General features: G+C 33.6%; 1 protein-coding gene across 1 annotated transcript in view; it reads left to right on the forward strand.

The window, feature by feature from the left end:
- Window positions 1–23,209, forward strand: part of NAALADL2 (N-acetylated alpha-linked acidic dipeptidase like 2) — a 948,145-nt gene that overhangs the window by 593,852 nt on the left and 331,084 nt on the right. The window contains exons 7-9 of the mRNA XM_030822838.1: window positions 4,928–5,020; window positions 8,322–8,527; window positions 13,096–13,215. Of these exons, the coding sequence (XP_030678698.1) occupies window positions 4,928–5,020; window positions 8,322–8,527; window positions 13,096–13,215 (419 nt within the window). The remainder of the gene's footprint in view (window positions 1–4,927; window positions 5,021–8,321; window positions 8,528–13,095; window positions 13,216–23,209) is intronic.

A 23,209-nucleotide genomic window follows, 5' to 3' on the forward strand; every position in this document is an offset into this window, starting at 1 on the left:
GTCAGGAGATCGAGACCACGGTGAAACCCCATCTCTACTAACAATACAAAAAACTAGCCGGGCGTGGTGGAGAGCGCCTGTAGTCCCAGCTACTCGGAGAGGCTGAGGCAGGAGAATGGCGCGAACCCGGAAGGCGGAGCTTGCAGTGAGCCGAGATCGCGCCACTGCACTCCAGCCTGGGCGACAGAGCGAGACTCCGTCTCAAAAAAAAATAAAAAATAAAAAAAAATAAATTATATATATATAAAACCATGAGAACATATCAATATCGAGTTTTATTTATCTTTCCATGTTTGTAAATCTTTTCTCTAGCAGTTAGAAATTGCCTTTTCATTAAATGGAATATATTTACTTAGGTAATTAGATCCTCTGCATGTAATCAATTAATGCCATTACTCCCTTCACAATGGATTCAACCCTAGGCACTGTTACATGCAGGCTATTCACTCTATATCAAATGTTCTGTCTGCCCCTACCACAATGTGGTTAACTTCCTCACTCCACCCAGGCTCTAACACTATATGCTATTCAGCTCTTAAATGCAGATGGCCTTCTCGCTTTGCTTCAATGGCTTATCTCATTGCACTATGTCCCCTGGCAGTTGCTTTCCTCCTCATATTCAGGCCTTCTCACACACAGGTACACATGTGCGTGCACACACACACACACACACACGTAGACACTATCCCCACCATCCTTGGGCCCTGATATACCATGCTGGACCACAAGCCAAAATAACTAGATCCTGAGGTCTACAACCACCATAAAAGAAAATTTAGCACAACAAATACATATACCACCCAAAGTTACCATATTGGAACACATGGTATAAGAATTTAAAATAAGGATTAAAGTTAAACTCAAAAAGAGAATAAAATATGTTAGCAATATAAAACAAAAATCAGAAAACATTTTAAAAAATGAGAGGAAATAATAGGCATGGAATATAAGATAATTGAAAGAAATATAGTAATAGTTAGGGTAGGTAGATAGATACAGTGATAGATAGATGTAACTGAAGAATAAATTCAAGAGCTAGAAGATCAGATTAACCTTCTAGATCCAGAGAGGCGTAGAAAAGGATGAACAGAGAAATACAAAAGTACGACTAAAAGATACAGTGGATTAAAATGGAGTTCTAGAAACAATATTAGAAGAAGGAAAAAATGAGAGAGAGAAAATGGTCAAAAAAGTAATAATAATTTTTCCAGAAAAAAATGAAAAAAACACACCTATATATTTTATAGTTAAATTCAAAAAGCACAAAGAGAAAAATTCTGAAAGTTTCTGTGGTGAAAAAGGGCTCAACATTAACAGGTGCTACACTAGGAGGAGACAATCTCTCTAGGTTTTAATTCCACCATCCCTGGGGATTTGGAGGAGGAGACATACCCCAGAGTGCAGGTTTGTTCAAGCCTTTTTACAACAGCGCCTCACTCCAGTAGATATGGGAAGGCCTGCTAAACCCAATTTCTGTTCCACTATTAAATCTCTCCTTTTTCAGTTTGTTCATAATCATACACGTTTTTACCTAAGTTCAATCATTATGTATATCCCTCTGTATTCTTTTCTTTTCACTTATAGCATATCCATGTTTCTACATATTCTTTTTATATTTTTAACAGCCACACATTTTATCACAATTCTCTAAGTCATTTCCCTGTTTCAGATGTTTATGTTGTTTTCTGTTATTGCTATTATAGATTATACTGCAGAGAGTTGAATTATTCTTGTAGGATAAATTTCTAAGTACAAGATTGCTTTTGTTATTGCTATGAAGAGTAATATTGCCTTACCAATGGGTTCTTCAAATTAGCAATGCCAACAGCAGCAGATGTGTCTTTAGAGCAAGTTTATTCAAGATCTTTCTGATATTTATTATTAAAATTTAAAATGTGATCATGGTGCTGACTCTAGTGAAAAAAAACAGACTCTATGCATATTTATTTTCAGATGTGAGTATGGAAACTCATATTATAAAACAATATGCATCAGGATCAGCACATGCATGAGGATGTAAATAAAGAGATGAAAAGTAGCTTTTTGCTATGTAAATATGTCATTATTTTGCCCTACTCTTTGCCTAGTGATACACAAGGAAGTCCCTCTGTCAGTTGGAAGGATCCAATGTAAATATACCATTCTTCTCAGAGCAAAAGATTGTGTTTATTTTCTCTGACCTCTGTGCTTCTTTTAAATAGTTCTAGACCTCAAGATGTAGAAAGCAGAATAAAATAATTTGAATTCCTTCCATACAAACATTTAAGATCTCTGAAGGAAATTTAAAAGCAGCTCTCAAAAAATAAAGTAAAATATAATCAAATATACAAAAGCAAAAATGAAGACGGAATCAACAATCGGAGAAGTAAGCAAAAGAGTTGCAACTCTGTTTGCTGAGTATTCAGAAGTTATGGGTCTTGGTAAAATTAGAGTGGGAATATAGCATCAACAATGGGACAAAAGAGGTGATCATGTTCCCAAGGAAGCAGGGTGTTGCAGACCCAAAGAGTGAGCAGCAGCAATATTTATTGTAAAGAGCAAAACAACAAACCTTCCACAGTGTCCAAGGGGACCCAAGTGGGTTGCTACTGCTGGCTGGAGTAGCCAGCTTTTATTCCCTTATCTGTCCCCACCCACGTCCTGCTGATTGGTCCATTTTACAGAGTGCTGATTGGTCCATTTTACAGAGTGCTGACTGGTCCATTTTGCAGAGTGCTGATTGGTGGGTTTACAGTTCTTTAGCTAGATACAGAGCGCTGATTGGTGCATTTTTACAGAGTGCTGACTGGTGCATTTACAATCCTTTAGCTAGACATAGAGTGCTGATTGGTGCATTTTTACAGAGTGCTGATTGGTGCATTTACAATCCTTTAGCTAGACACAGAGCACTGCTTGGTGTGTTTTTACAGAGTGCTGATTGGTGCGTTTACAATCCTCTAGCTAGACAGAAAAGTTCTCCAAGTCCCCACTTGACCCAGGAATTCCAGCTGGCTTCCCCTCTCAATCCCCCTCTAAACAGGACACCCCAGCAGCTGGTGGGAATTGGGCAATGACCACTCCAGCTACTTCCAGTAAGAACGTGATCCAGTAAGAATTAGTGCATGTGTGTGAAAATGGTTATTGTAAATTTTAAGCACTATATTAATGCAAGGTAATATTGTAAGTAGTACAGTATACATATTGTGAGGTTTTCTCACTGCTAACTTAGACAAAAATATATTGAATTTTACAAAACCAGAAAAGATTCTTCACCTCTATCTATGTCTAAAATAAGCAGGAAAGATCATTGAAAGGTATAAGGTAAAGAGTCTATAAAGTTAACTTATGTGGATCATTTGGAACAAACCTTGAGCAGGGAATTAGACAAACAGTCAAAACAAACAAACATATGAGCCCAATGCTATGACAGTCTTGAAAAGGCAGAACTATGAGACAGTAAAAAGATCAGTGGTTGCTGCCAGGGGTTTCTGGGGAGAGAGGGAGGGAAGGAGGGATGAAGAGGTGGTGCACAGGGGATTTTAGAGTAGTGAAGCCATCCTGTATGATACTATCATGATGGATATACACCATTAGCATTGTCAAAGCCCATCGAATACGCAACACAAAAAGTGAATCCCAATGTAAACTGTGGACTTTATGTGTCATTATTGGTCTATCAGGGTAGCAAATGTTCCACAGTAATGCAAGATGTTAATAATAGGAGGCTTGGGAGGCAGAGGGTATTGGAGAACTGTATACTTTCTGCTCAGTATTTTTGTAAACCTAAAATGCTCTAAAAAACAAAGTCTATTAATTGAAAAACAAACAAAAATGCATAGTACCTAAATTAAAAGCACAATGCTCAGGCTCTACGTAGATTTACTCACAGATAAGGCACTCAGGCGTTCTCTAAAGGACTCTTTACTTTCGTTTTGGTTATTATTTTAATGGATTCAGTGTACTGATTTTCCATTTAATTTGTTGAAAGGGTACATTGAGGGAAAGAAGTAATATATTTATTATTACACTTTCTATCTAGCAGTAAGAAGTGACATTTGTAGGCCTGCCAGTATAATGTGGCTACTTTGCATTATCGGCTTTCAAATTTGCCACGCTCTGCCCTGACACTAATACCTAGCTACTCTTAAACCTCTGCTTTAAGGAAAACTTTAAAGATCCTGTGAACCACTTCCCAACCCAGACTTCTCAGGATCCATCAAATACAGGATTAACACATTTCATCTCCAGAGACTATGTCAATTATGTGACTAGAGTCCCTCCTGATTGGTGTCTTTGCCTTATTTGCAAAATTTTTGAATATCGAACGTAAACAGAAAAATTCAAAGAGGTAGAGCGATTAGTACAGATTTAGAATAGAGGTAAGGGACCTACACACTCAGAAATAAAAACTCTAATTACGAAAACATATACAGCTTTAAGAATCTTTATCCTTTTATGTTGTATAATGCTTTATTTACCATTTTTAAAGTGTTAATAATGATAGTGAGTCATACTGGAAAGGTTGTTGTCCACATGTTCTTTATCTGAAAATAGAAAAGCATTCAATATTCTTTGGAAATATTTTAATCTATTCTTTTCCGTTTTTAAAAATATGAGTTGCCCACATCTCCTGAAGGTCTTCTGAATGCTCTCATAATGAACCCTCATTGTAGAACTGAATGTAAGGTTTAAAAGTGTCTATTTATGGCTCTGAGGTTCAAAGAGGCTAGCAATTGTATCTTAGTCATCATTGCATAACAAGCACCTAAAATAGAATCTGTACAAAGTATTGAATAAATATTTGTCAGAAAAAGTATAACTTTCGCTATCTGAGAACATTCAATTCTGTGGAATTCTTTGCTGATGATATTGCATAAATAAATTTTAAGGTTTAAAAAATACAATAAAATATAAAGAAACAAAAGTCTTTAAATTTTTATTTTTTCAGAAACAAGAGTCGTCAGCATGCAAGTTCAGACAGTCACAAAATTGAAAACAGTTACTAATGTTGTTGGATATGTAGTGGGCTTGACATCGCCAGGTAAGTAGGGTTGAATATTTCTAATCTACACTTTATATGAAACTTCTCAAGGAAATGTTCTGTAATGATTTAATATCATACTTAAATATCCTACTTTAGATATAACTAGAAATGTGTCCCACTCTTAGAGTAAATAAGTTTGAAATGAAGAAGTGGGTCTTCCTTCTCTTTCCTACCATATCTCTTCTAAAATAAATCTTAGTGGGGGGCGGGGAGGGGGAGAGAGAGAGAGGTGGGAGTCTCTCAGGAGGGGATGAAATAAGAAACAGAGTTTACATTTGGTAAACTGGCATGTTCTAAAAAAGCCAAAGTTCTCTTTTTTTCTTATACTCATCATAACACCATTGAAAATTTTATTTTTATCAAGAAGACATTTTAAAGAATGATTTTCTTTTTCCTCACTGCAGCCTCTGCCTCCCAAGTTCAAGTGATTCTTGTGCCTCATCCTCTTGAGTAGCTGAGACTACAGACGCCTACCACCATGCCCAGCTAATTTTTCCTTTTGTATTTTTAGTAGAGACAGGGTTTCACCATGTTGGCCAGGCTGGTCTTGCACTCCTATCCTCATGTGATCCACCCGCCTTGGCCTCCCAAAGTGCTGGGATTATAGAGGTGAGCCAGTGTCCCTGGCTAAGAAAGATTTTCGTTTTTAATGATGTGTTTTTTTTTTAATAAAAGTTTTGGTCTCCAAATTTAGTTGTCCGGTTTTATTCTATGTCCCACTCTGCGTCCTTGGTCCACTGCCAAATTTATCAAATGTCTGCATGGCTTTAGGTTTTCAACGTGCTTATGAAAATAGTCACCTGCAGCTACTCAGGAGGCTGAGGCAGGAGAATCGCTTGAATCTGGGAGGTGGAGATTGCAGTTAGCTGAGATTGTGCGACTGCCCTCTAGCCTGGGCAACAGAGAGAGACTCCATCTCAAAAAAAAAAAAAAAAAGGAATCTTCAGATATTATGTAGGCTAATTAAGAGATTAATAGCAATACTTCCAAACACATTGTAAGGCTGAATCACATATTACTGTCTAATGTGCCTGTTATACAGTGTAGCATGTAACAATCTTTTTATTATGCTTTTGCTACTTCTGTTGATTTGGGGACATTTACGCAAGTTCTTCTTGGAGAATTATTCTTTTCCATGACTTTAGTAAAATTGGCCTAGTTGCTAGCTCAGAATTTTAAGATCAAGTTTTATAGCCTCCTGGTTTCTTGCTGGCCAACTCTTACAAAGTTCATGAAAGCCAGTTATTTTCTCTGATTACAGTTACAATGTTGAACAACCTCTGATTATAGTTCTTTAAATATAAGATATAAATAAATTTGAAAATTGTTACTATTGAATTTCAACAAATTTCCATCATAAGGTTCTCAATTGAAGCACTAGAATATTTATCATCACTGATACATTTGCAAGTTGTTATTGGAAAATCCAGTTGTACAAATTATACTAGTTTTAGAGTGAAGAAAATTCACTGTACAAAATAAACTCCTGGAATTGAAAAAATCAATTTTACCATTAGTATTCTTCAGTGTATAATATGCAAATCTTCTCAAATTTGGCTTATTTGAATTTTACAAAAAATTGACTATTTACGTGACATTTTATTTAATAACTTTGAAGATCAGAAACAATAATCAATTAGCATTGTTTCTTAGATATGGTTTATTTAGAATGCAGACAATTCCAAGCAAAACTTTGAGACATTTATGGGAGATAAGTGAATAAATTCTTGGGTTTTTAACATTTGCAGACACACTCTCACACTACGTATACCACTAATTAAATCTTTTTTTTTTTTTTTTTTTTTTTTGAGACAGAGTCTTGCTCTATCACAGGGCTGGAATGTAGTGACACGATCTTGGCTCATTGCATCCTCCGCCTCTGAGGTTCAAGCAATTCCCTGCCTCAGCCTCCCAAATAGCTGGAATTATAGGTGCCCGCCACCAAGCCTGGCTAATTTTTGTATTTTTAGTAGAGATGAGGTTTCACCATCTTGGCCAGGCAGGTCTTGAACTCCTGACCTCGTGATCCACCTGCCTCGGCCTCCCAAAGTACCAGGATTACAGGCTGAGCCACCGCCCATTAATTAAACCTTAATAAAATGCTGGCAGATCAAATCCATTGCCAATTCCTGTGTGGAAAACTAAAATATCTTCATACTGTGGCGTTTCTTGTAAGGTAGCTTTTTGGTGTTATAAGTCAAAGGGTGATTCATTTATTCCACACGTGTAAGACCTGCTTTGTGTTGAGCATTGTTCAAAGTGGCTTACAAATAGTAACTCCTAAAACTCAAAACAACTAAATGGAGGATGTACTATTTGTTTTCCTACCTTAAAGATGAAAATACTAAGGCATCGAAAGTTGAAATAAGCTTTCCAAGGTCACACAACTAGTGACTTGCAAAGCCTGGATTCTAACCCAAGCAGGCTGGATTCAGGGTCTGCACAACTTACCATCCAGTTGTGGGACATCTGGTAATAAAACGATATTCAATGAAGAAAAATTTTTGCACAGATGTATGAAGATACTTGGTCAGATAAATTCAGATATGTTATTATTACCAATAACATTCCCTGACAACAAAAACGGAGGAAACTCTCGAGGGGCATTTTCAGACTTATTATTGAAAATATTCAGTAATGTACATTGAACAGGCTACTTCCATGTGTTAGGAAGGCTCTCCTAATAGTGTATCGAATAAATGTTGAATGATTGTATGAAATAAAATACGTAAAAGGCAACTTTTACAACAGTTGAATGACTTTTGATATTGGTGAATTTTATTTTATTTTTTCTTCACAGAAAGGAGAGGGCCTAAAATTATAAGTTGGAAGCTGTAATTAATTCCCTATGGAATTAATTTATTGCAGAATCCATACATGACTACCACATTTTTAATATTTAAAGCGCCTTCTTAAATGTATTAATAGTTTATTAATATTTACTGAGCATACATACATTGTTTACAGGGCACTTCCCACTCTGAGTCTGGAAAAATGTTAGATAAGGGTTTCACTGTGGCATATTTACATGCTTCATTAATTAATATTCATGTTCTAAAGGAGAGTAATATGGAGCTAAGCTTTGGATTCATAATTGGGTTCAGCAGCTGCCTCTGCTTTGATATACACAGATGTGTGAATTAAGACAGTGGGCAAAAAAAAATTAAAGTAGTCTTAATTATTAGAACAATTTTGCTTAATTATTGCTCAGTTGTGCAATAGAATTATGTAAATGTCATTAAATTTATTGTTAAGGTTTACATTTTTTTAAATGGCTCTTGTCCCTTTCTATTTTCAGACCGGTATATCATAGTTGGCAGCCATCATCACACTGCACACAGTTATAATGGACAAGAATGGGCCAGTAGTACTGCAATAATCACAGCGTTTATCCGTGCCTTGATGTCAAAAGTTAAGAGAGGGTGGAGACCAGACCGAACGATTGTTTTCTGTTCTTGGGGAGGAACAGCTTTTGGCAATATTGGCTCATATGAATGGGGAGAGGTAAAGCAAAATATACATTAATTACAGTGCTTTTCTTTTCTTTTCTTAGTTTGCTAAAGTAGACAAAGTTAAATGTTCAAAGCCAAGGGCAATAATGTGCTTCTCAACTAAAATGTCACATTGCCTAATTTGCTGAAATGGCTTATAATAATAAGACAGAGTTAGAGCTAGACCACAGCAAACTACATATGACCTTCAAATATCTTATCCCAATTGTTACCAGACTTATAAACCCTGATACAGTCTAACACACAATAGTGTTTACCTTATTATTGTATTTCTCCTTAGAAGACAGGATGACAGGCATTGGACAAAAAAGGATCCGATGATACATATTATCTTTCTTTTTCTACACTTTCTAGGAATAATCTGGAATTAGGGAACAATCTCCTATATTAAATGTTTGTTAACTTAGCATTATGTTTTCTCTCTTCAATACGGATATTGAATGTAAAATACATTTTAAAATCCACTTTTTCCTCCTACCACTCCACTCTTTCACCCTTATCTCCCTACCTTCTGTTTCCTACCTGCCTATCTATTGCCTACCTACCTACCTAAGCACCTTAGGAAAGCTGTATCCAAATGAAATCTAGCATGCAACGAGGTACAGTTAGAATACAACTGAAATATTGGAGAATTTAAGCCTCAAACGCTTCTGACAGACCTGGGTCTCATAAATACACTGTATTTTTAATGGAATATGATAAGTGATAATTGGATTGATAGAAAGTCTATTTACTTTTGTGATTTGTTTTAAAAAAGAGGTTCAATAGACATACGTAAACCAAAAACACTACATAATTTTACTAGGAAAGCAAGATAATTTAATACTGTAGTTTTTTCACTACTTCAACTTTGAGGAGAAAAATTTAATAGGAAATTATTTTGCTACATTTTTATTTTTAATCGCTCAAAAAAGATAAAAATCTGTTAAATCAAAGAAAATATTTAAAAAGGTATAGAAAAGAAGATAGCAAGTATCTTTTTTAATTTGAAGGAAAGAATAGACTTAAATATGAAAAAACTTTTTCAGTGTAAAATTCATCAAGATTCACACATTGTAAATTGGAATGCTTTTCTGTATGCAAATGAGTGGTGTGAATGTTTGAGCCATATTCAAAAGAACTACTTCAAATGAAAAAGTTCCATTGCTTAAAGAATCTTTTTAAGTTGACAAATTTGTAAGTAAGCTGGAAATGAAATAGCTGAACCAACCTCTCAAACTCATATTCCAAATTACTTTAAAGATTGGTAAACAAGTTACAGAACAGTTTAGGGAATATGTTTGTAATCTATACCATTTTTAATAAATCAGAAACAATGAAATTAATGTTTTAGTTTTCCTGTAACAGTAAAGCACATATCTTTAAAATGTCTTAAAGATTCTTTTCAAATTCCAAAGATGTATTTTGCCATATCAAACTATATTTTAGGTCTTCTAGATACCTATCTAGTAACTTTCACAATTAATTTATGTTAATTATAAATTAAAATATATATTTCTGAACTATGTTTTAGAATAGACTAGGCTTGTCTAAATTAATAGTTTCTAATGTAAACATCTCAAACCCCAATGCATGGAAAATTTTATTATAAAATTTAGTTGAGCATCAAGCATCAGAGCCTGTAAGTTGAATCAATGTGGGCTTGCATTGTGTGTGAGCAATAGTTTTTGTCAAAGTAAGTTGATAATTTTGTGGTTAATACACATTCATTTTTAAGTTTTTATGAAGTCATTGTACCTTTTGATAATTGTATATTTTCTTACTCAATGATGCTAAAAATACAACAACTACAATATGGGAGTTCACAGGAAAAAAATTTTGTTAAAAAGGATTATTCCTATTCGAACAATTAAATACCAATGTCTTTGAATGTTTACATATGTATTTACATTTGGCAACTGATTATATACATTCATTTACTGGCATTTTAGGTGACTAGACGGGCAAAGACATATAAGTAATGAAAATGATAAATAATATACATTTGATTATTGGCTTACAAAATGTATCTTTATAATTTACTGTGTCTCACCAGATTGTTTCAATGCAATTCATGAAGCCATTTTGTAAACATCCTGTTGAAGAGAAATTTAGAAAACTACTAGTTGTCCTGTTTTGCCTACTCATGTCAAATGTAATCCTGAGAATGAAAGAGTTTATGTTAGACTGAAACTAATTTATGCTCTAAATATATTTCCCCGTGAAAGGGAGTGAGGAAAGCCCTTATTGACATGTCATATTGCCCCATTTAATTTTGCTTACATAGAAAACTCTGGAAACCCACATTTGTAGTTAAGAGGATTAGATGATGTTGGTCAATAAATTTAACAATGGAATTTATAGACAGAATTATTAGAGAATTGATTTAATACTGATCTTGATCTTTGAGAAAAATTATAACATTTTGCTAAATAGGTTCTATACTTTAAAAAGTACCATTTCTTCTGTGAAGAATCTTCATTTGTCAGAGGCTATTGTGGAAATATTATAGATGCTGGAATAAAAGAAGTCATAGTTCAAATTCTCTTTACCATAGAACATGTCATCTTAGGCAAGATTAACTTCCCTAAGACTTGATTGCTCAAATGAGTCTACTAACGCCTATCTTAGGAGAATTACATAGAGTAACATATAGACAATGTCTGTATGTCTATAGTTATATAGTTTATAATTAAGTAGTCTAATTATATAGTCTATAATTATATAGTCTATAGATAATTATATAGTCTATAATTATATAGTCTTATGAGAATTATATAGACTAACATATAGACAGTGTCTATATGGTAGTGTGCTAATAGAAGCTGATATTTCATAGCACTTAAGTAACAGATATTTTTGAACAATATTATGGAAAAATTACTCAAGCTTAAAATTCATCATTTAAGTGCACTTAAAATGTTTACTAATTTTAAATGATTGTCTTTTCAGCCCTCTTTCAGAGGTATAGCTGAATTTTCAGCATAAAGTATGGATAACAGTGAAAGCATGCAGTATTTATGTTTCTGTCCCTGGCTTCTTTTAGTTAGCGTAGTGTTCTCCATTTCCATCCATGTTATCACAAAAGAGAGAAGTTTCTTGTTTTTCAAGGCTAAATTGTATTCCATTGTGTATATATAACACATTTTCTTTTTCTATTCATCTGTAACAGAGTGTAGAATGGTGGTTTCAGCCTGGGGTATGGAGGGAATGGGGAGAAAATGGTAAACTTCTATTATATATTGTGTGGCGTGGCGAATATACTTAGTAATAGAGTATTACACATTTCAAAATTGTTAAGTAAATTTTATGTGTTCTCATCACAAAAAATGTAACGTATTTGGGGTGATGAATATGTTAACCAGCTTAATTTAATTATTCCACATTATATTCATAAATCATAACATCACTTTGTACTCCATAAAATTATACAATTTTAAGCTGTCAATTTACAATGAAAAAAATAAAAATAAAATAGGATGACATTATCAATTTGGCAGGTGTACGAGTCCTTGTAGTCTTTCATTTCATAGTATTAGAAGAAGAAAGATACTTTCCCAAGTTATGACATAATGTAATCTTTTAGGACGTTTCTGTAGAACTGCCACCATGACAATTATTTGTTAAATGCTTACACAAAAAAACAGGAAAATAGCAGAAAGACTTAGTGGTCCTTCTTAATAGGATCAGTGGTCTTCAATTTTGTGTGGTAAGGAGCAGAAGAGAAGTGGAAAACTATTATATGGAATCATTTGGTGCAGCTTGTGTGCATGAAATGCATCAGGTTTTTTTTTAAGGTAATATTTGCAAGATTACATTGTATTATGGCCCATTTTGCTGATAACACAGGGTTATTTTGTGCAGAGTAGCTCATTGCTTCAAAAGTAAAAGGCTGGTTTTATTCATCACTGAAGTGGTTTATCTATATCTCTCCTCTTATTCAGTAACTCTAAAATTAAGTTGCATTCATATTCTGTAGTTAAATCCATACTGTGTTAACCTTTGAAGAACATTTTCTCTTAAAATTTGACTTTTGTCAGGAACATGCCTTTAATATAGTTTATTATATATCTAACTCTTACCACTCTTGTTTAAAATCCTTTTATAATCTTTGTGTACACTATTAAATAGTATAGGATCACTTTTTTAAGAAAGTAATTATGGCCGGGTGCAGTGGCTCACATCTGTAATCCCAGCACTTTGGGAGGCTGAGGCTGGCAGGTCACGAGGTCAGGAGATGAAGACCATCCTAACATGGTGAAACCCTGTCTCTACTAAAAAGATAAAAAATTAGCTGGAGGGGTGGCCGGCGCCTGTAGTCCCAGCTACTGGGGCAGGAGAATGGCGTGAACTCGGGAGGTGAAACTTGCAGTGAGCCGAGATCACGCCACTGCACTCCAGTCTGGGCAACAGAGCTAGACTCTGTCTCAAAAAAAAGAAAGAAAGAAAAAAAAAAGGGATAAGGTAATTATGCAACATAATAATTTTAAGTATGAAATGAAATGTTCATTATTCAACATCTAACTAATAGTAGAATCTATTTATTTGTGTTACAGATAGATCCTTTTTTTATTATTTCAGGATTTCAAGAAGGTTCTTCAGAAAAATGTTGTGGCTTATATTAGCCTCCACAGTCCCATAAGGGGGAACTCTAGTCTGTATCCTGTAGCATCACCATCTCTTCAGCAGCTGGTAGTAGAGGTAAGATGAACCACTATCGTATCAAATGATTATGCAAAACCGACCTTTTCTCTATATTTTGACATTTCTTGATTTTTTCATTTATTTTTAAATATGCATCAAATGTTGTTATTTCATTTATTTTTAAATATGCATCAAATGTTGTTATTTTTAAATATGCATCAAAGTTAAGAAATGATCTATTGCTGACATTTTATCAGTATACCTTAACTAATTTCTCATGTTCTGGAATTCTTCACTTGCTACTCTTTTATGGTCATATTTCTAGAAGACATGAGTCACACAGTTATAGAGAAGGTATACAAAAATATATTTTTAAAAAATATATGAATTTAGCTCTCAAATTCCCAATTCTGTAATCTCGACATTTTATGATAAGCTTGGTTACTTTTGAATTTCTTCCTCTTCATTCTTGTTTTAAGTAAATGTGAGACCTGTCCTATCTTTACATCTGCCGTGTAGGCCCCCTGAGAGCAAGAACATAGTGATAACTAAATTTAAAAGGTTTAGAAAATATTGTTTGAAAAATTACTTGTGGAAAAAGAAAACATGTTTTCTTAGTATCCTGAAAAATCATATATTTTTTATGTTTCATTGGAGTTACTTATTTTTGAAAATATTTTGTCACTTCTCACCTAATTTAAAAAATTTAGCAGAACATTTTTTCCTGTTTATTAGTAGAGTTCACACTTTTATTTCTGCATTCTTATTATGAATTTCACTACAGATAAAATACGTGCTATTTCTCAGTATGAAAACAATCATACCACAACTTAGGGGTGGTTTCCTCTTAGCCTCAATGTCTGTTAATTTATATGCTGGAACCAATCTTTCAGATGCCCACAGGCCTTTTTGGGGAGTATTGCAGGAACTGAACTAGAAAAAGAGAGAGGTAATGAACAGAGCTTTGAATTAGCCATATTTTTGATTGAAGTGTAATGCAAACTAACATTTTACAACTTTCATAAAGTATTTTTTAGCTTAATAGTTTTTATTGGCATTTCCATATGTAGTACAATAAAGAAGACATGATGAAACATGAAGTAGGTAATTCTGTACATTTAAAATCAGCCAAGCCCCTGCGTGCATGCCTAAATTATATCCATATCTGTAAGTTAATTTCTCCTGCTGTGTGTATTACTTTGAATTCCTTGACTCTTACCTGCCTGGAAACCTTGCAAAAGCAAATGAGCCTCGGATGTCACCCTTGGAAATTTAAGATATTTCTGAATGAGTGGATTATAAGGTAGAAGAAATAGTGATCTCAAGTATCCAGAAATAGAGAAGGGTTGGTTTAAAAATCTGTCATTTTCTTATCGTGTGTTACAAGTTTTTTATTTGGAGAATCTTGAAAGATATTTCATCATTGAAATTGATGGGTAAATAGAAAGTTAATTATTAAGAAGTATTAAATCTACATAATGTTATTTCTGAGAATATAATGCTATTTAAAATATCTTTGCACATCTTATAACAAGACTAAAATATTTCAGTATCTAAACCTAATTATGTGAGAATACAGCATGGTTTCTCAATCACAAATGATGATTGATGATTCACAAATGATGACATACATGTCAACATGTACCTCACTTTTTGGAAGAGGAATCTTTTCTGTTCTATAATTGAAAATGTTTGCACACTAACAAATCTAAAAATGAACTGGAATGTGTATAGAAAATATTTTTTTCTGTTGAGATCATGTGTCTGTGTGTGTATGTGTTCATGTTTCACAGAACAATTTAGAAGGTTAGGAATATCACAACGTCAAGCAAAGGATAGCATAATGTAATTTCAAACAATGGGGATTACTTATATATATATATATATATATATCTAATTTTATGGAATGAATGTAAATAACTTAAGATATATTCGTACAAAAATTTAATATCACATTTTTTTTTTTTTTTTTGAGACAGAGTCTCGCTCTGTCGCCCAGGCTAGAGTGCAGTGGCGCAATCTCGGCTCACTGCGAGCTCTGCCTCCCAGGTTCACACCATTCTCCTGCCTCAGCCTCTCCGAGTAGCTGGGACTACAGGTGCCCGCCACCACGCCCGGCTAATTTTTTGTATTTTTAGTAGAGACAGGGTTTCACCGTGGTCTTGATCTCCTGACCTAGTGATCCGCCCGCCTCGGCCTCCCAAAGTGCTGGGATTACAAGCATGAGCCACTGCGCCTGGCCAATATCACATCATTTTAAAAAAATTATATATTTTTAAAACTCTCAAATATATAAAGGTTTATACATTTTATAAACACTCAAATCTATAAATGTTAAGAGATATGAAGAAAACAAAATTTTACAGTAATCTACATGATTTAGTTAAAACAATTAACCAGTAGTAAAAATTAAAAGAAATATTTAAAATGTTTCTTTCAAATAAAAAAGAACTAAAATGATAACATCCAGAACATATGTAACTTCACTTCCAGTGTTGAAGATTTTATCAATGATTAAGGACAAAGATATTTCATTAATTTATTTAGATTTATTTTTCTTTGAGTATACACACAGTAGTGGGATTGCTGTGTTGAATGGTAGATTTACTGTTAGTTCTTTGAGAAATCTCCATACTGTTTTCCATAGAGGTTGTACTAATTTACATTCCCACCAACAGCATATAAGCATTCCCTTTTCACCACAATCTATGCCAATATCTGTTTTTTAACTTTTTAATATTGGCCATTGTGGCTGGGGTAAGGTGGTATCTCATTGTGGTTTTTATTTGCATTTTTCTGATGATTTGTGAAAAAAGCATATTGACTAAATTGTAAATGACACAAGACTGTATAGAATATCTAATCCTTTGTATAGCAATATGTAGATTACAAAAGATTTCATCAAGTTCATATGATAGATTTAAATACATAAGATGAAATCTTTAAAGTATTAGTATCAAATATTGCATTTAATTTTTTAGAAACTAGATACATATAGGATGTTTTAATGGATTACAAGCTTGATATGAAACAAAACTGTAAAATGGTTGTCCTAAATCAAACACCAGTTTTAAGTACATTTATAGAATGTTATTCCAATCAAGGAGTTGGTAGTCCCACAGTATCTGGTCTATCAGACAACATCTTGATATGATAGTCTTATTACTCAAGTCACGATTACTGGATATATTGAGGTATAATTCACATACAGTAAGATACTCCATTCTTCAATGTACAGCTTGATGAATTTTGACAAATATATATAACCATGTATACACAATCACAATCAAGATATACGGCATCGCTATCACAGTCACGCCCTCAGCATCACACAACTGCTGCTGGCACTGGGGGGAGGCTTGTCACTAGTGATTCAAGACTGTTTTTCCTATCTCTTCAGTGCCTTTCAGCAATATGAAGTTAAAACCAAGTACTTTGAGTGCTCACCTGGTATTTGGTTCTTATGAAGGTTTTTTCTTGTGTAGATAGTTGTTAAATTGGTGTCCATTTTGGGTGGAAAATTGGTGGAGCCTTCTATTCCTCCACTTTGCTCTGCCCCAAGTCCCCAGCACCTTATTATAAAGAACACGGTGAACTTACTTTAATCCAGTATTCATATTGAAGGAGCATTATAAACTGTAATTATACATTCTGTCATGCACAAACATTTAAGTACACACACACACACACACACACACTTAGTATTGTATATATTTGTGTATTATATATTATATATTTATTTCTTGATTTATTCTACTGGAGACCTTAGGATGTTCTATAGACATCAGTGGAGTGCCAGTCCCTCTGATTGAGTAGGGAATGAGATCCTTGCTAAGATCTAATTTCTTGGGGGGATGAAAGCCCTTTTTTGTAATTTTATTTCCATTGACTCCTTAAATGTACAAAAAGATGTACAGGTAAGTGACCTCTTAGTGAAACACAAATGCCTTCATGCAAAGTGGATTATGAAATTAAAGATAAGATTTATCTCCAAGTAATAGTTTTAAAAATAAGATGCAAAACAAACACATATGCACCTCTCCCTATATGTTGCTGTTCTGCTCTTAGTTTTTGAAATCATCTTTTCTAGATGACAGAATGTATTGACTTTGCCTTTAGAAAAACAGAATTTGATCATCCATATTTTAGGCAGCGTTCTGTAAGTCTTAAGAAAATAGCAATGAAATTTCTAACAGGTTATTTTGGGAAAACCTGCAGCATTTGCACATATGAAAGCAGTCCATCTAGCCATATTCTATTTAAATATTGCTTTTGCAGCATCTGCCAGAAAATGGCCAACCTGATTAAAACTAAATAATTACATCCGTATTGTAAAACTTTGCAGAGGATAGAGAGTGTTTTTTTCAATTTAATTTAATTTAATTTAATTTTAGAGACAGAGTCTCACTTTGTCACCCAGGCTGGAATGCAAGTGGTATGATCATAGCTCACTGTAACCTTAAACACCTGAGCTAAAGCAATCCGACACCCTCAGCCTCCCAGGTAGCTAATCCTATAGGCATGCACCACCATGCCCAGCTAATTTTTTAAAAAATAGTTTGTAGAGATGGGGGTCTTGCTGTGTTGCCCAGACTTGTCTCAAACTCCCGGTCTCAAGTGAACCTCCTGCCTTGGCTTCTCAAAGTGCTGGGATTTCTGCCATGAGCCACCGCACCCAGCCAAATGTTGTTGTTGTAGTTGTAGTTGTTGTTGTTGTTGTTGTTTTAAGTCTCTGAAAAAGTAGCAAAGATATTTTGTAGTTTCTTCTTTAATTTCATGTTTTACTTTTTTTATATACAAAGCACCACAAAATGCATACATATATTTCAAGTCAACTACATTTGTTGGAGTTTTTGAGCTCCAAACTGGTCTATAGTATTATTTCTTCATTGTGAGTATCCCATTTGTTGCAAAGCCTACTGATGTGCTAAATATTTAAAGAGAACCCAAGATGTGCACAACATTGCTTAAAGTGTTGTGGTACATCATAAGCGGATGAAATGCCCCTGTTGCCAGGAGCTTATAATTTTACCAAGAACTTCAGATGTGCAGAAATAGCTAAGATATAAGGATGAGTGTGATACGTGCTATCCTAGAATTCACAGGAAAGGGAAAGTATGATTGGCTTAATTTGGAAACATGCATTATATGACAGTGGCAAAAAACTGAATGGACTCAGAATCTTAAACAAATTTAGCCATCTGTCTTTTCAAACCTCAATCCTTCAATCAAGTAAAAAACAAACAAACAAGAAAACAGTATTTCTCTTCAAATCACAAGAAATAATGCTCATTCCCATTTTCTTGCTTAATTGAGTGCAAAGTTGTTATGCTTCTGCTCCTTTCTTCTTGTGTGAGGGTGACTAAAATGCCACAGCTTTGTCTACTGAGGTACTTACACAGTTACTTCTCCAACAGCCACTGTACAGTTTTACCTTCTGCCTGACCATGCCACAATTCTTTAGGGTATAAAAACAACACATGTCTGGCATTTTTGCTTGAGTGACTAGAGCCCTGACTTTCAAGTAACAGAGATATGTATTATTTTTCTTGACTTTATATTTACATATTCTGGAATAATAAAAATAACAACTAAGTCTTGTAATAAATCTAAATTAAACCTTGTTATATGAGCTTGTACAAGCTCTTGGATAAATCAATAGATATTCCCTTGAAACAATACCACCAGGCTATGATTTTAATATTTGAAAGGATTTCCTCGGGTCAGGCATCAGAGAAAAGGCCCCAATCATCTTTCTGGGGGCAAACACCAAAACATTGGGAGCCATGTTGAAACTTGAACACTTGCTGAGAAACAAACAGCAGAGAGGTCACCAAATCCAGAATCCTATAAAATAGCTTAGAACTTTACAGATGTTTCTTGAATTTCTTTAAGTGTACATATAAATCAATATATAAATGCATCATCAAGCATCTTTTAGAACAGATGTCACTACTTTTCTAAATCTCTTCGAACACTTTCTAACCTGACTCTGTATTGACTGCATTAACACGTCCTAGTTGAATTTTAGACTAAAGTCAATTCAGAATGATGATATTTAGCATATTAATTTCCCAGAGAATTAGAGAACTTCTTTATTTTATAATTGAAAGCCTGTAACTTTGTTTGGAAAACACCTGCATATTTTACTTTTTAGAGCTTTTGAAAGGGGAAAAGGCCAAATGAATTAAAGTCCTAACCAGAAATCGCTTAATTTACTGTACCTTCGTTCCTTTGTCTTCTAGTTTTGCTCGCATCCTGTTACATCATTTTCATATTTATGTGTTTGTTATTCCAACTTTAACCAAAGGCTTCTATCTGCTACTGGATTTTCATAATATGCTTTTGCATATACATGTAGTTACAAATAGTCACTGTGCAAAAAATGTGGAAAACAATGTGAGATGAACAGTCCATGTGTTGCTCTGGGTTTGGATGGCATTACTGCCTCAATAGAGCCATTCAAGGGTTTTTGTTGTTGTTGTTTCATTTTATATTGTTTTACTGGTGACACAATTTAGACTTATTTTTTCCAAACACTCTTTTTTTGGTTACTTGCAACTTTTTTTTCCACAAGAATTGTTGACCGAATGTACAGTAGCAGATTACGGAAGGTATGGTGGTAAAATAAAAATAGCTGTCTTCTCACTCCGCTCTTGATAATTTAATTCAGTACTGAAACAAAGTTTAGTTTCTCTTCTGCTTCCTGTAAGATATAACAGTACAACTGATGTTGAAACATTCTGTTAACTTGTCTTTCATGACACATGACATAGATTTTTTGGGGTTTTATTTATATATTTTTGTTTTGTTTAGTTTTTAATGAGAGAAATTCTATTTTCTTATTTACCATGAATTGCAATTCTTTTCTGGGGGTACTCCTTAATTTATCTTCCTTTCTGCTGGTGTTTTTACTTCTAGTCAACAGAAGTGACCATAAAGACTAATTAACTGACTTAAAATCCTTCTCTACACTGCTTTACCACTTCGATAAAGATTCACATTTAAAATTGTGATTCTATTGGCAGGTTTATCTGTCTCCTAAGTTTACAAGGTTTTGCTTTGTGTTAAAACTAATGCATCCCTCCAGTTTATTACTGTTTTACAAGGTTTTCTGTTCAGTATATACTGACAATATGTAAATCCCTTTTTATTTAGATCTAGATAACAAGACAAGTCTTAGTGAGATTCCGCTTAAAACTCCAATTTTCAGAAGGCAGCTGATTTATATATTTGGACTATGTAACCAAAAAGAAATCCAAACAATTTGAAACTTGAAATACTATTTAGCTTGAACTCAGCCACACTGTCATAATTAATATCACATTGTTAAAATGGCTTAAGCCGAGTTACTTTTTGTCTGTAATTTTTTGATTGGTACACTGGACACAGGCCTCTTCAGGACTTGAAAGAATGACTGTTTACTCAGGACAGATATTAGTGAATCACTACTGTTGGGAGATTAGATAAAATTCTGTAACAGCATCATTAATGCAGTAAGGTACACTTTTCCATTTAAAAGATGAAATTTACTCTGATAAATTGTTGCTTTATTCCCCACCTTAAACACTGATGAAGTCTTACATGTTTTGGTTAAAAACCTATCATTAATGCTATCAATTAATAATTTACATAACACTACAATAGTGATATTCGTTCTTATGACATATGACATTTATATAGCATTTTAATGAATAAAGAAATAAATTTAAACAGTTTTATGCTGAACAAAATAATAACCATCTCAAGAATAAGTACTGAGGTAATTTTAGTATCTGTTGTTATGTGCTTATTTTTGATAAGTTGTATAAACTGTGGATTCTTGGTTTTTGCCATTTCTCTTTTTAAGTTGTAACCTGATTAAACAATTTTGTATTTGAATGGTTTGCTTGGATCTTTAACAAAATTATTTGGTTCAATGAAAGAAAAGGTAATCAACGTAGTAATAATGTTAAATAAATGGTTAAATAAACAAATATACCAATGAACTTGCTTTGAACAAGCATTTCCCAGTGTGCATTATGAAAGGTATACAAAGTAGAACCTTCAGTATGTTATCTTGCATTATAAAGATCCAAAGCTAAATAGAACATGCAGCCTTTTCCAAACTCATTTTACTCTGGAACATTTTCCTTCAGACATCTTGTGAAAGATGGCCACAGGAATGCTGCTTTAAACAAACCCCATATTATTTAAAATATGAAATTGTACAAAAACTAAGTTTCCAATATCTTTACTTTGATAATGAATTTTTCAAATGTCAAGATCCACAATTTGCATTTTTCAGTGCAAATACACTTTTTCAGAAGCACAACTCAATATACAGTGCTGCTAAGGTTTGAAGGCACTGATTACTCCTTCTCTTTGATCTGGAATTTCACCTGCAAATTTATAGCCTTAAGTGTCTTATAACCTGACATGAATCTCTCCATAGTTACTACTACTAACTGTATTTTTAGTTGCAAAATTATAATTTTAAGGTGAGAATTATAAAATAAATTGAACAGCAGAACGTTAAGCTATTTTAACCCTGAAAAAACAGTTCTCCTAAGGGCCATGGATAGTAATTTTATGTATGTCTTCAAGGTTTATGGAAACGATTTCAATTCAGCCTAAGGAAGAATTCTCAAATAGGAAGAATTACCTTCAGGTGCTCAAACACTGCACTGATGTAGGGAAGAGGAAGTGAATATTGTTATGGATGAACGCTTTAGTCAATATTTATTTATAAAGTAATTCATTCATAAATTCATCTTTTATTTGTGTTTGTTTGTTTGTTTAGCTTTTATAATATATAATGGAGCCTATAATTTATTTCTAGGTGCCTCTGGTTTCTAGGCTAGGAGCTTTCATATTTATAGTTTATTTATCTATATTGTGCCTTAACAAGTTCTGGCTCTAAATCTACAAGCCATATACGATAAGCGTCGGTGAAATACAAGAAACCATGAAAATTTTAGGTCCAGTGTTAATGTTTACAACTCTTTTCTGAGACTGTATAACCACATAAACATAGCACATTGTTGTAGACATATATCAATGGCAACCATCTCATCCACAAGCAACTCTAACTCATTTATCTTCTGTAATCAATGGTAACTCCAGAAGGAGTTTAAGATGGCAGTAGCCTGGATTGAAATAGACATGATGTAGTGAGGTTTAGGGAGAAAAATCTATTTTAGAATCATAGCATCAAAAGTAGTATTCTATTCCACAGCACCCTTTTTCAAGTAAAGTAATCCAGAATTATTTACTTTGAAATTTCAGAATCTAAATGAAAGGTATTAATTTATCAATTATGTTTTACATAAAGTTGTCAACCTTGAAATAAAATAGTTTTTTCTAGCTTTATACAGACTTCTAAAATATTAAGCAGATTTCAGTAATATTCAGTAGATAATCATAGGATCCGAAAATAATAAGGTATTGTACAATCCCTAAATAAGGTGGGCTGCTGCTCTAGTTTGATAAAGATTCACAAGGGTGATTGACATTTTCACTTTAACCTAGGATTTAAATAAAAGAACTATGTATATTAGAAAATAGCTCCTTGAGAACTAATATAGCTCCTTTTATTATCTTATCCTGCTCTTTGTAAAAAGTGTATAAACTATACATGGGCAAAAAGAAAAACATAATTCATCACCTATAATTTTACTATCCAGAGGGAAACACTGAGAACATTTTTCTTTGTGTAATACATGCAGATTATGTTGTTACCTAAAGGGAAATGTGATCTGTAGTTTTTTCCTTTTAAAATACCGTAAAGTAGCTGCTATTTTTTAAAAAAGCAGTATTATCATTGGTACATAAGTGAATGTAGATGAACAATATATGGGAATTCATTGTAATATACTTACAACTCTTTTGTAGGTTTGAATTGTTTTTGAAAATAAAAATGTCCAATTAATGTATGTGTATTATTTTATTATATAGCTATATTGCCTTTACTAACCAATTCATTTTCTTTCACATTTATATACATTTCAAAGATTTCTTTGTCATTACTAACAATGCCAATATGTGTGTGTGTGTGTGTGTGTGTGTGTAT

This window comes from Nomascus leucogenys, chromosome 11, assembly GCF_006542625.1.
Source record: "Nomascus leucogenys isolate Asia chromosome 11, Asia_NLE_v1, whole genome shotgun sequence".
Lineage (NCBI taxonomy): Eukaryota > Metazoa > Chordata > Mammalia > Primates > Hylobatidae > Nomascus > Nomascus leucogenys.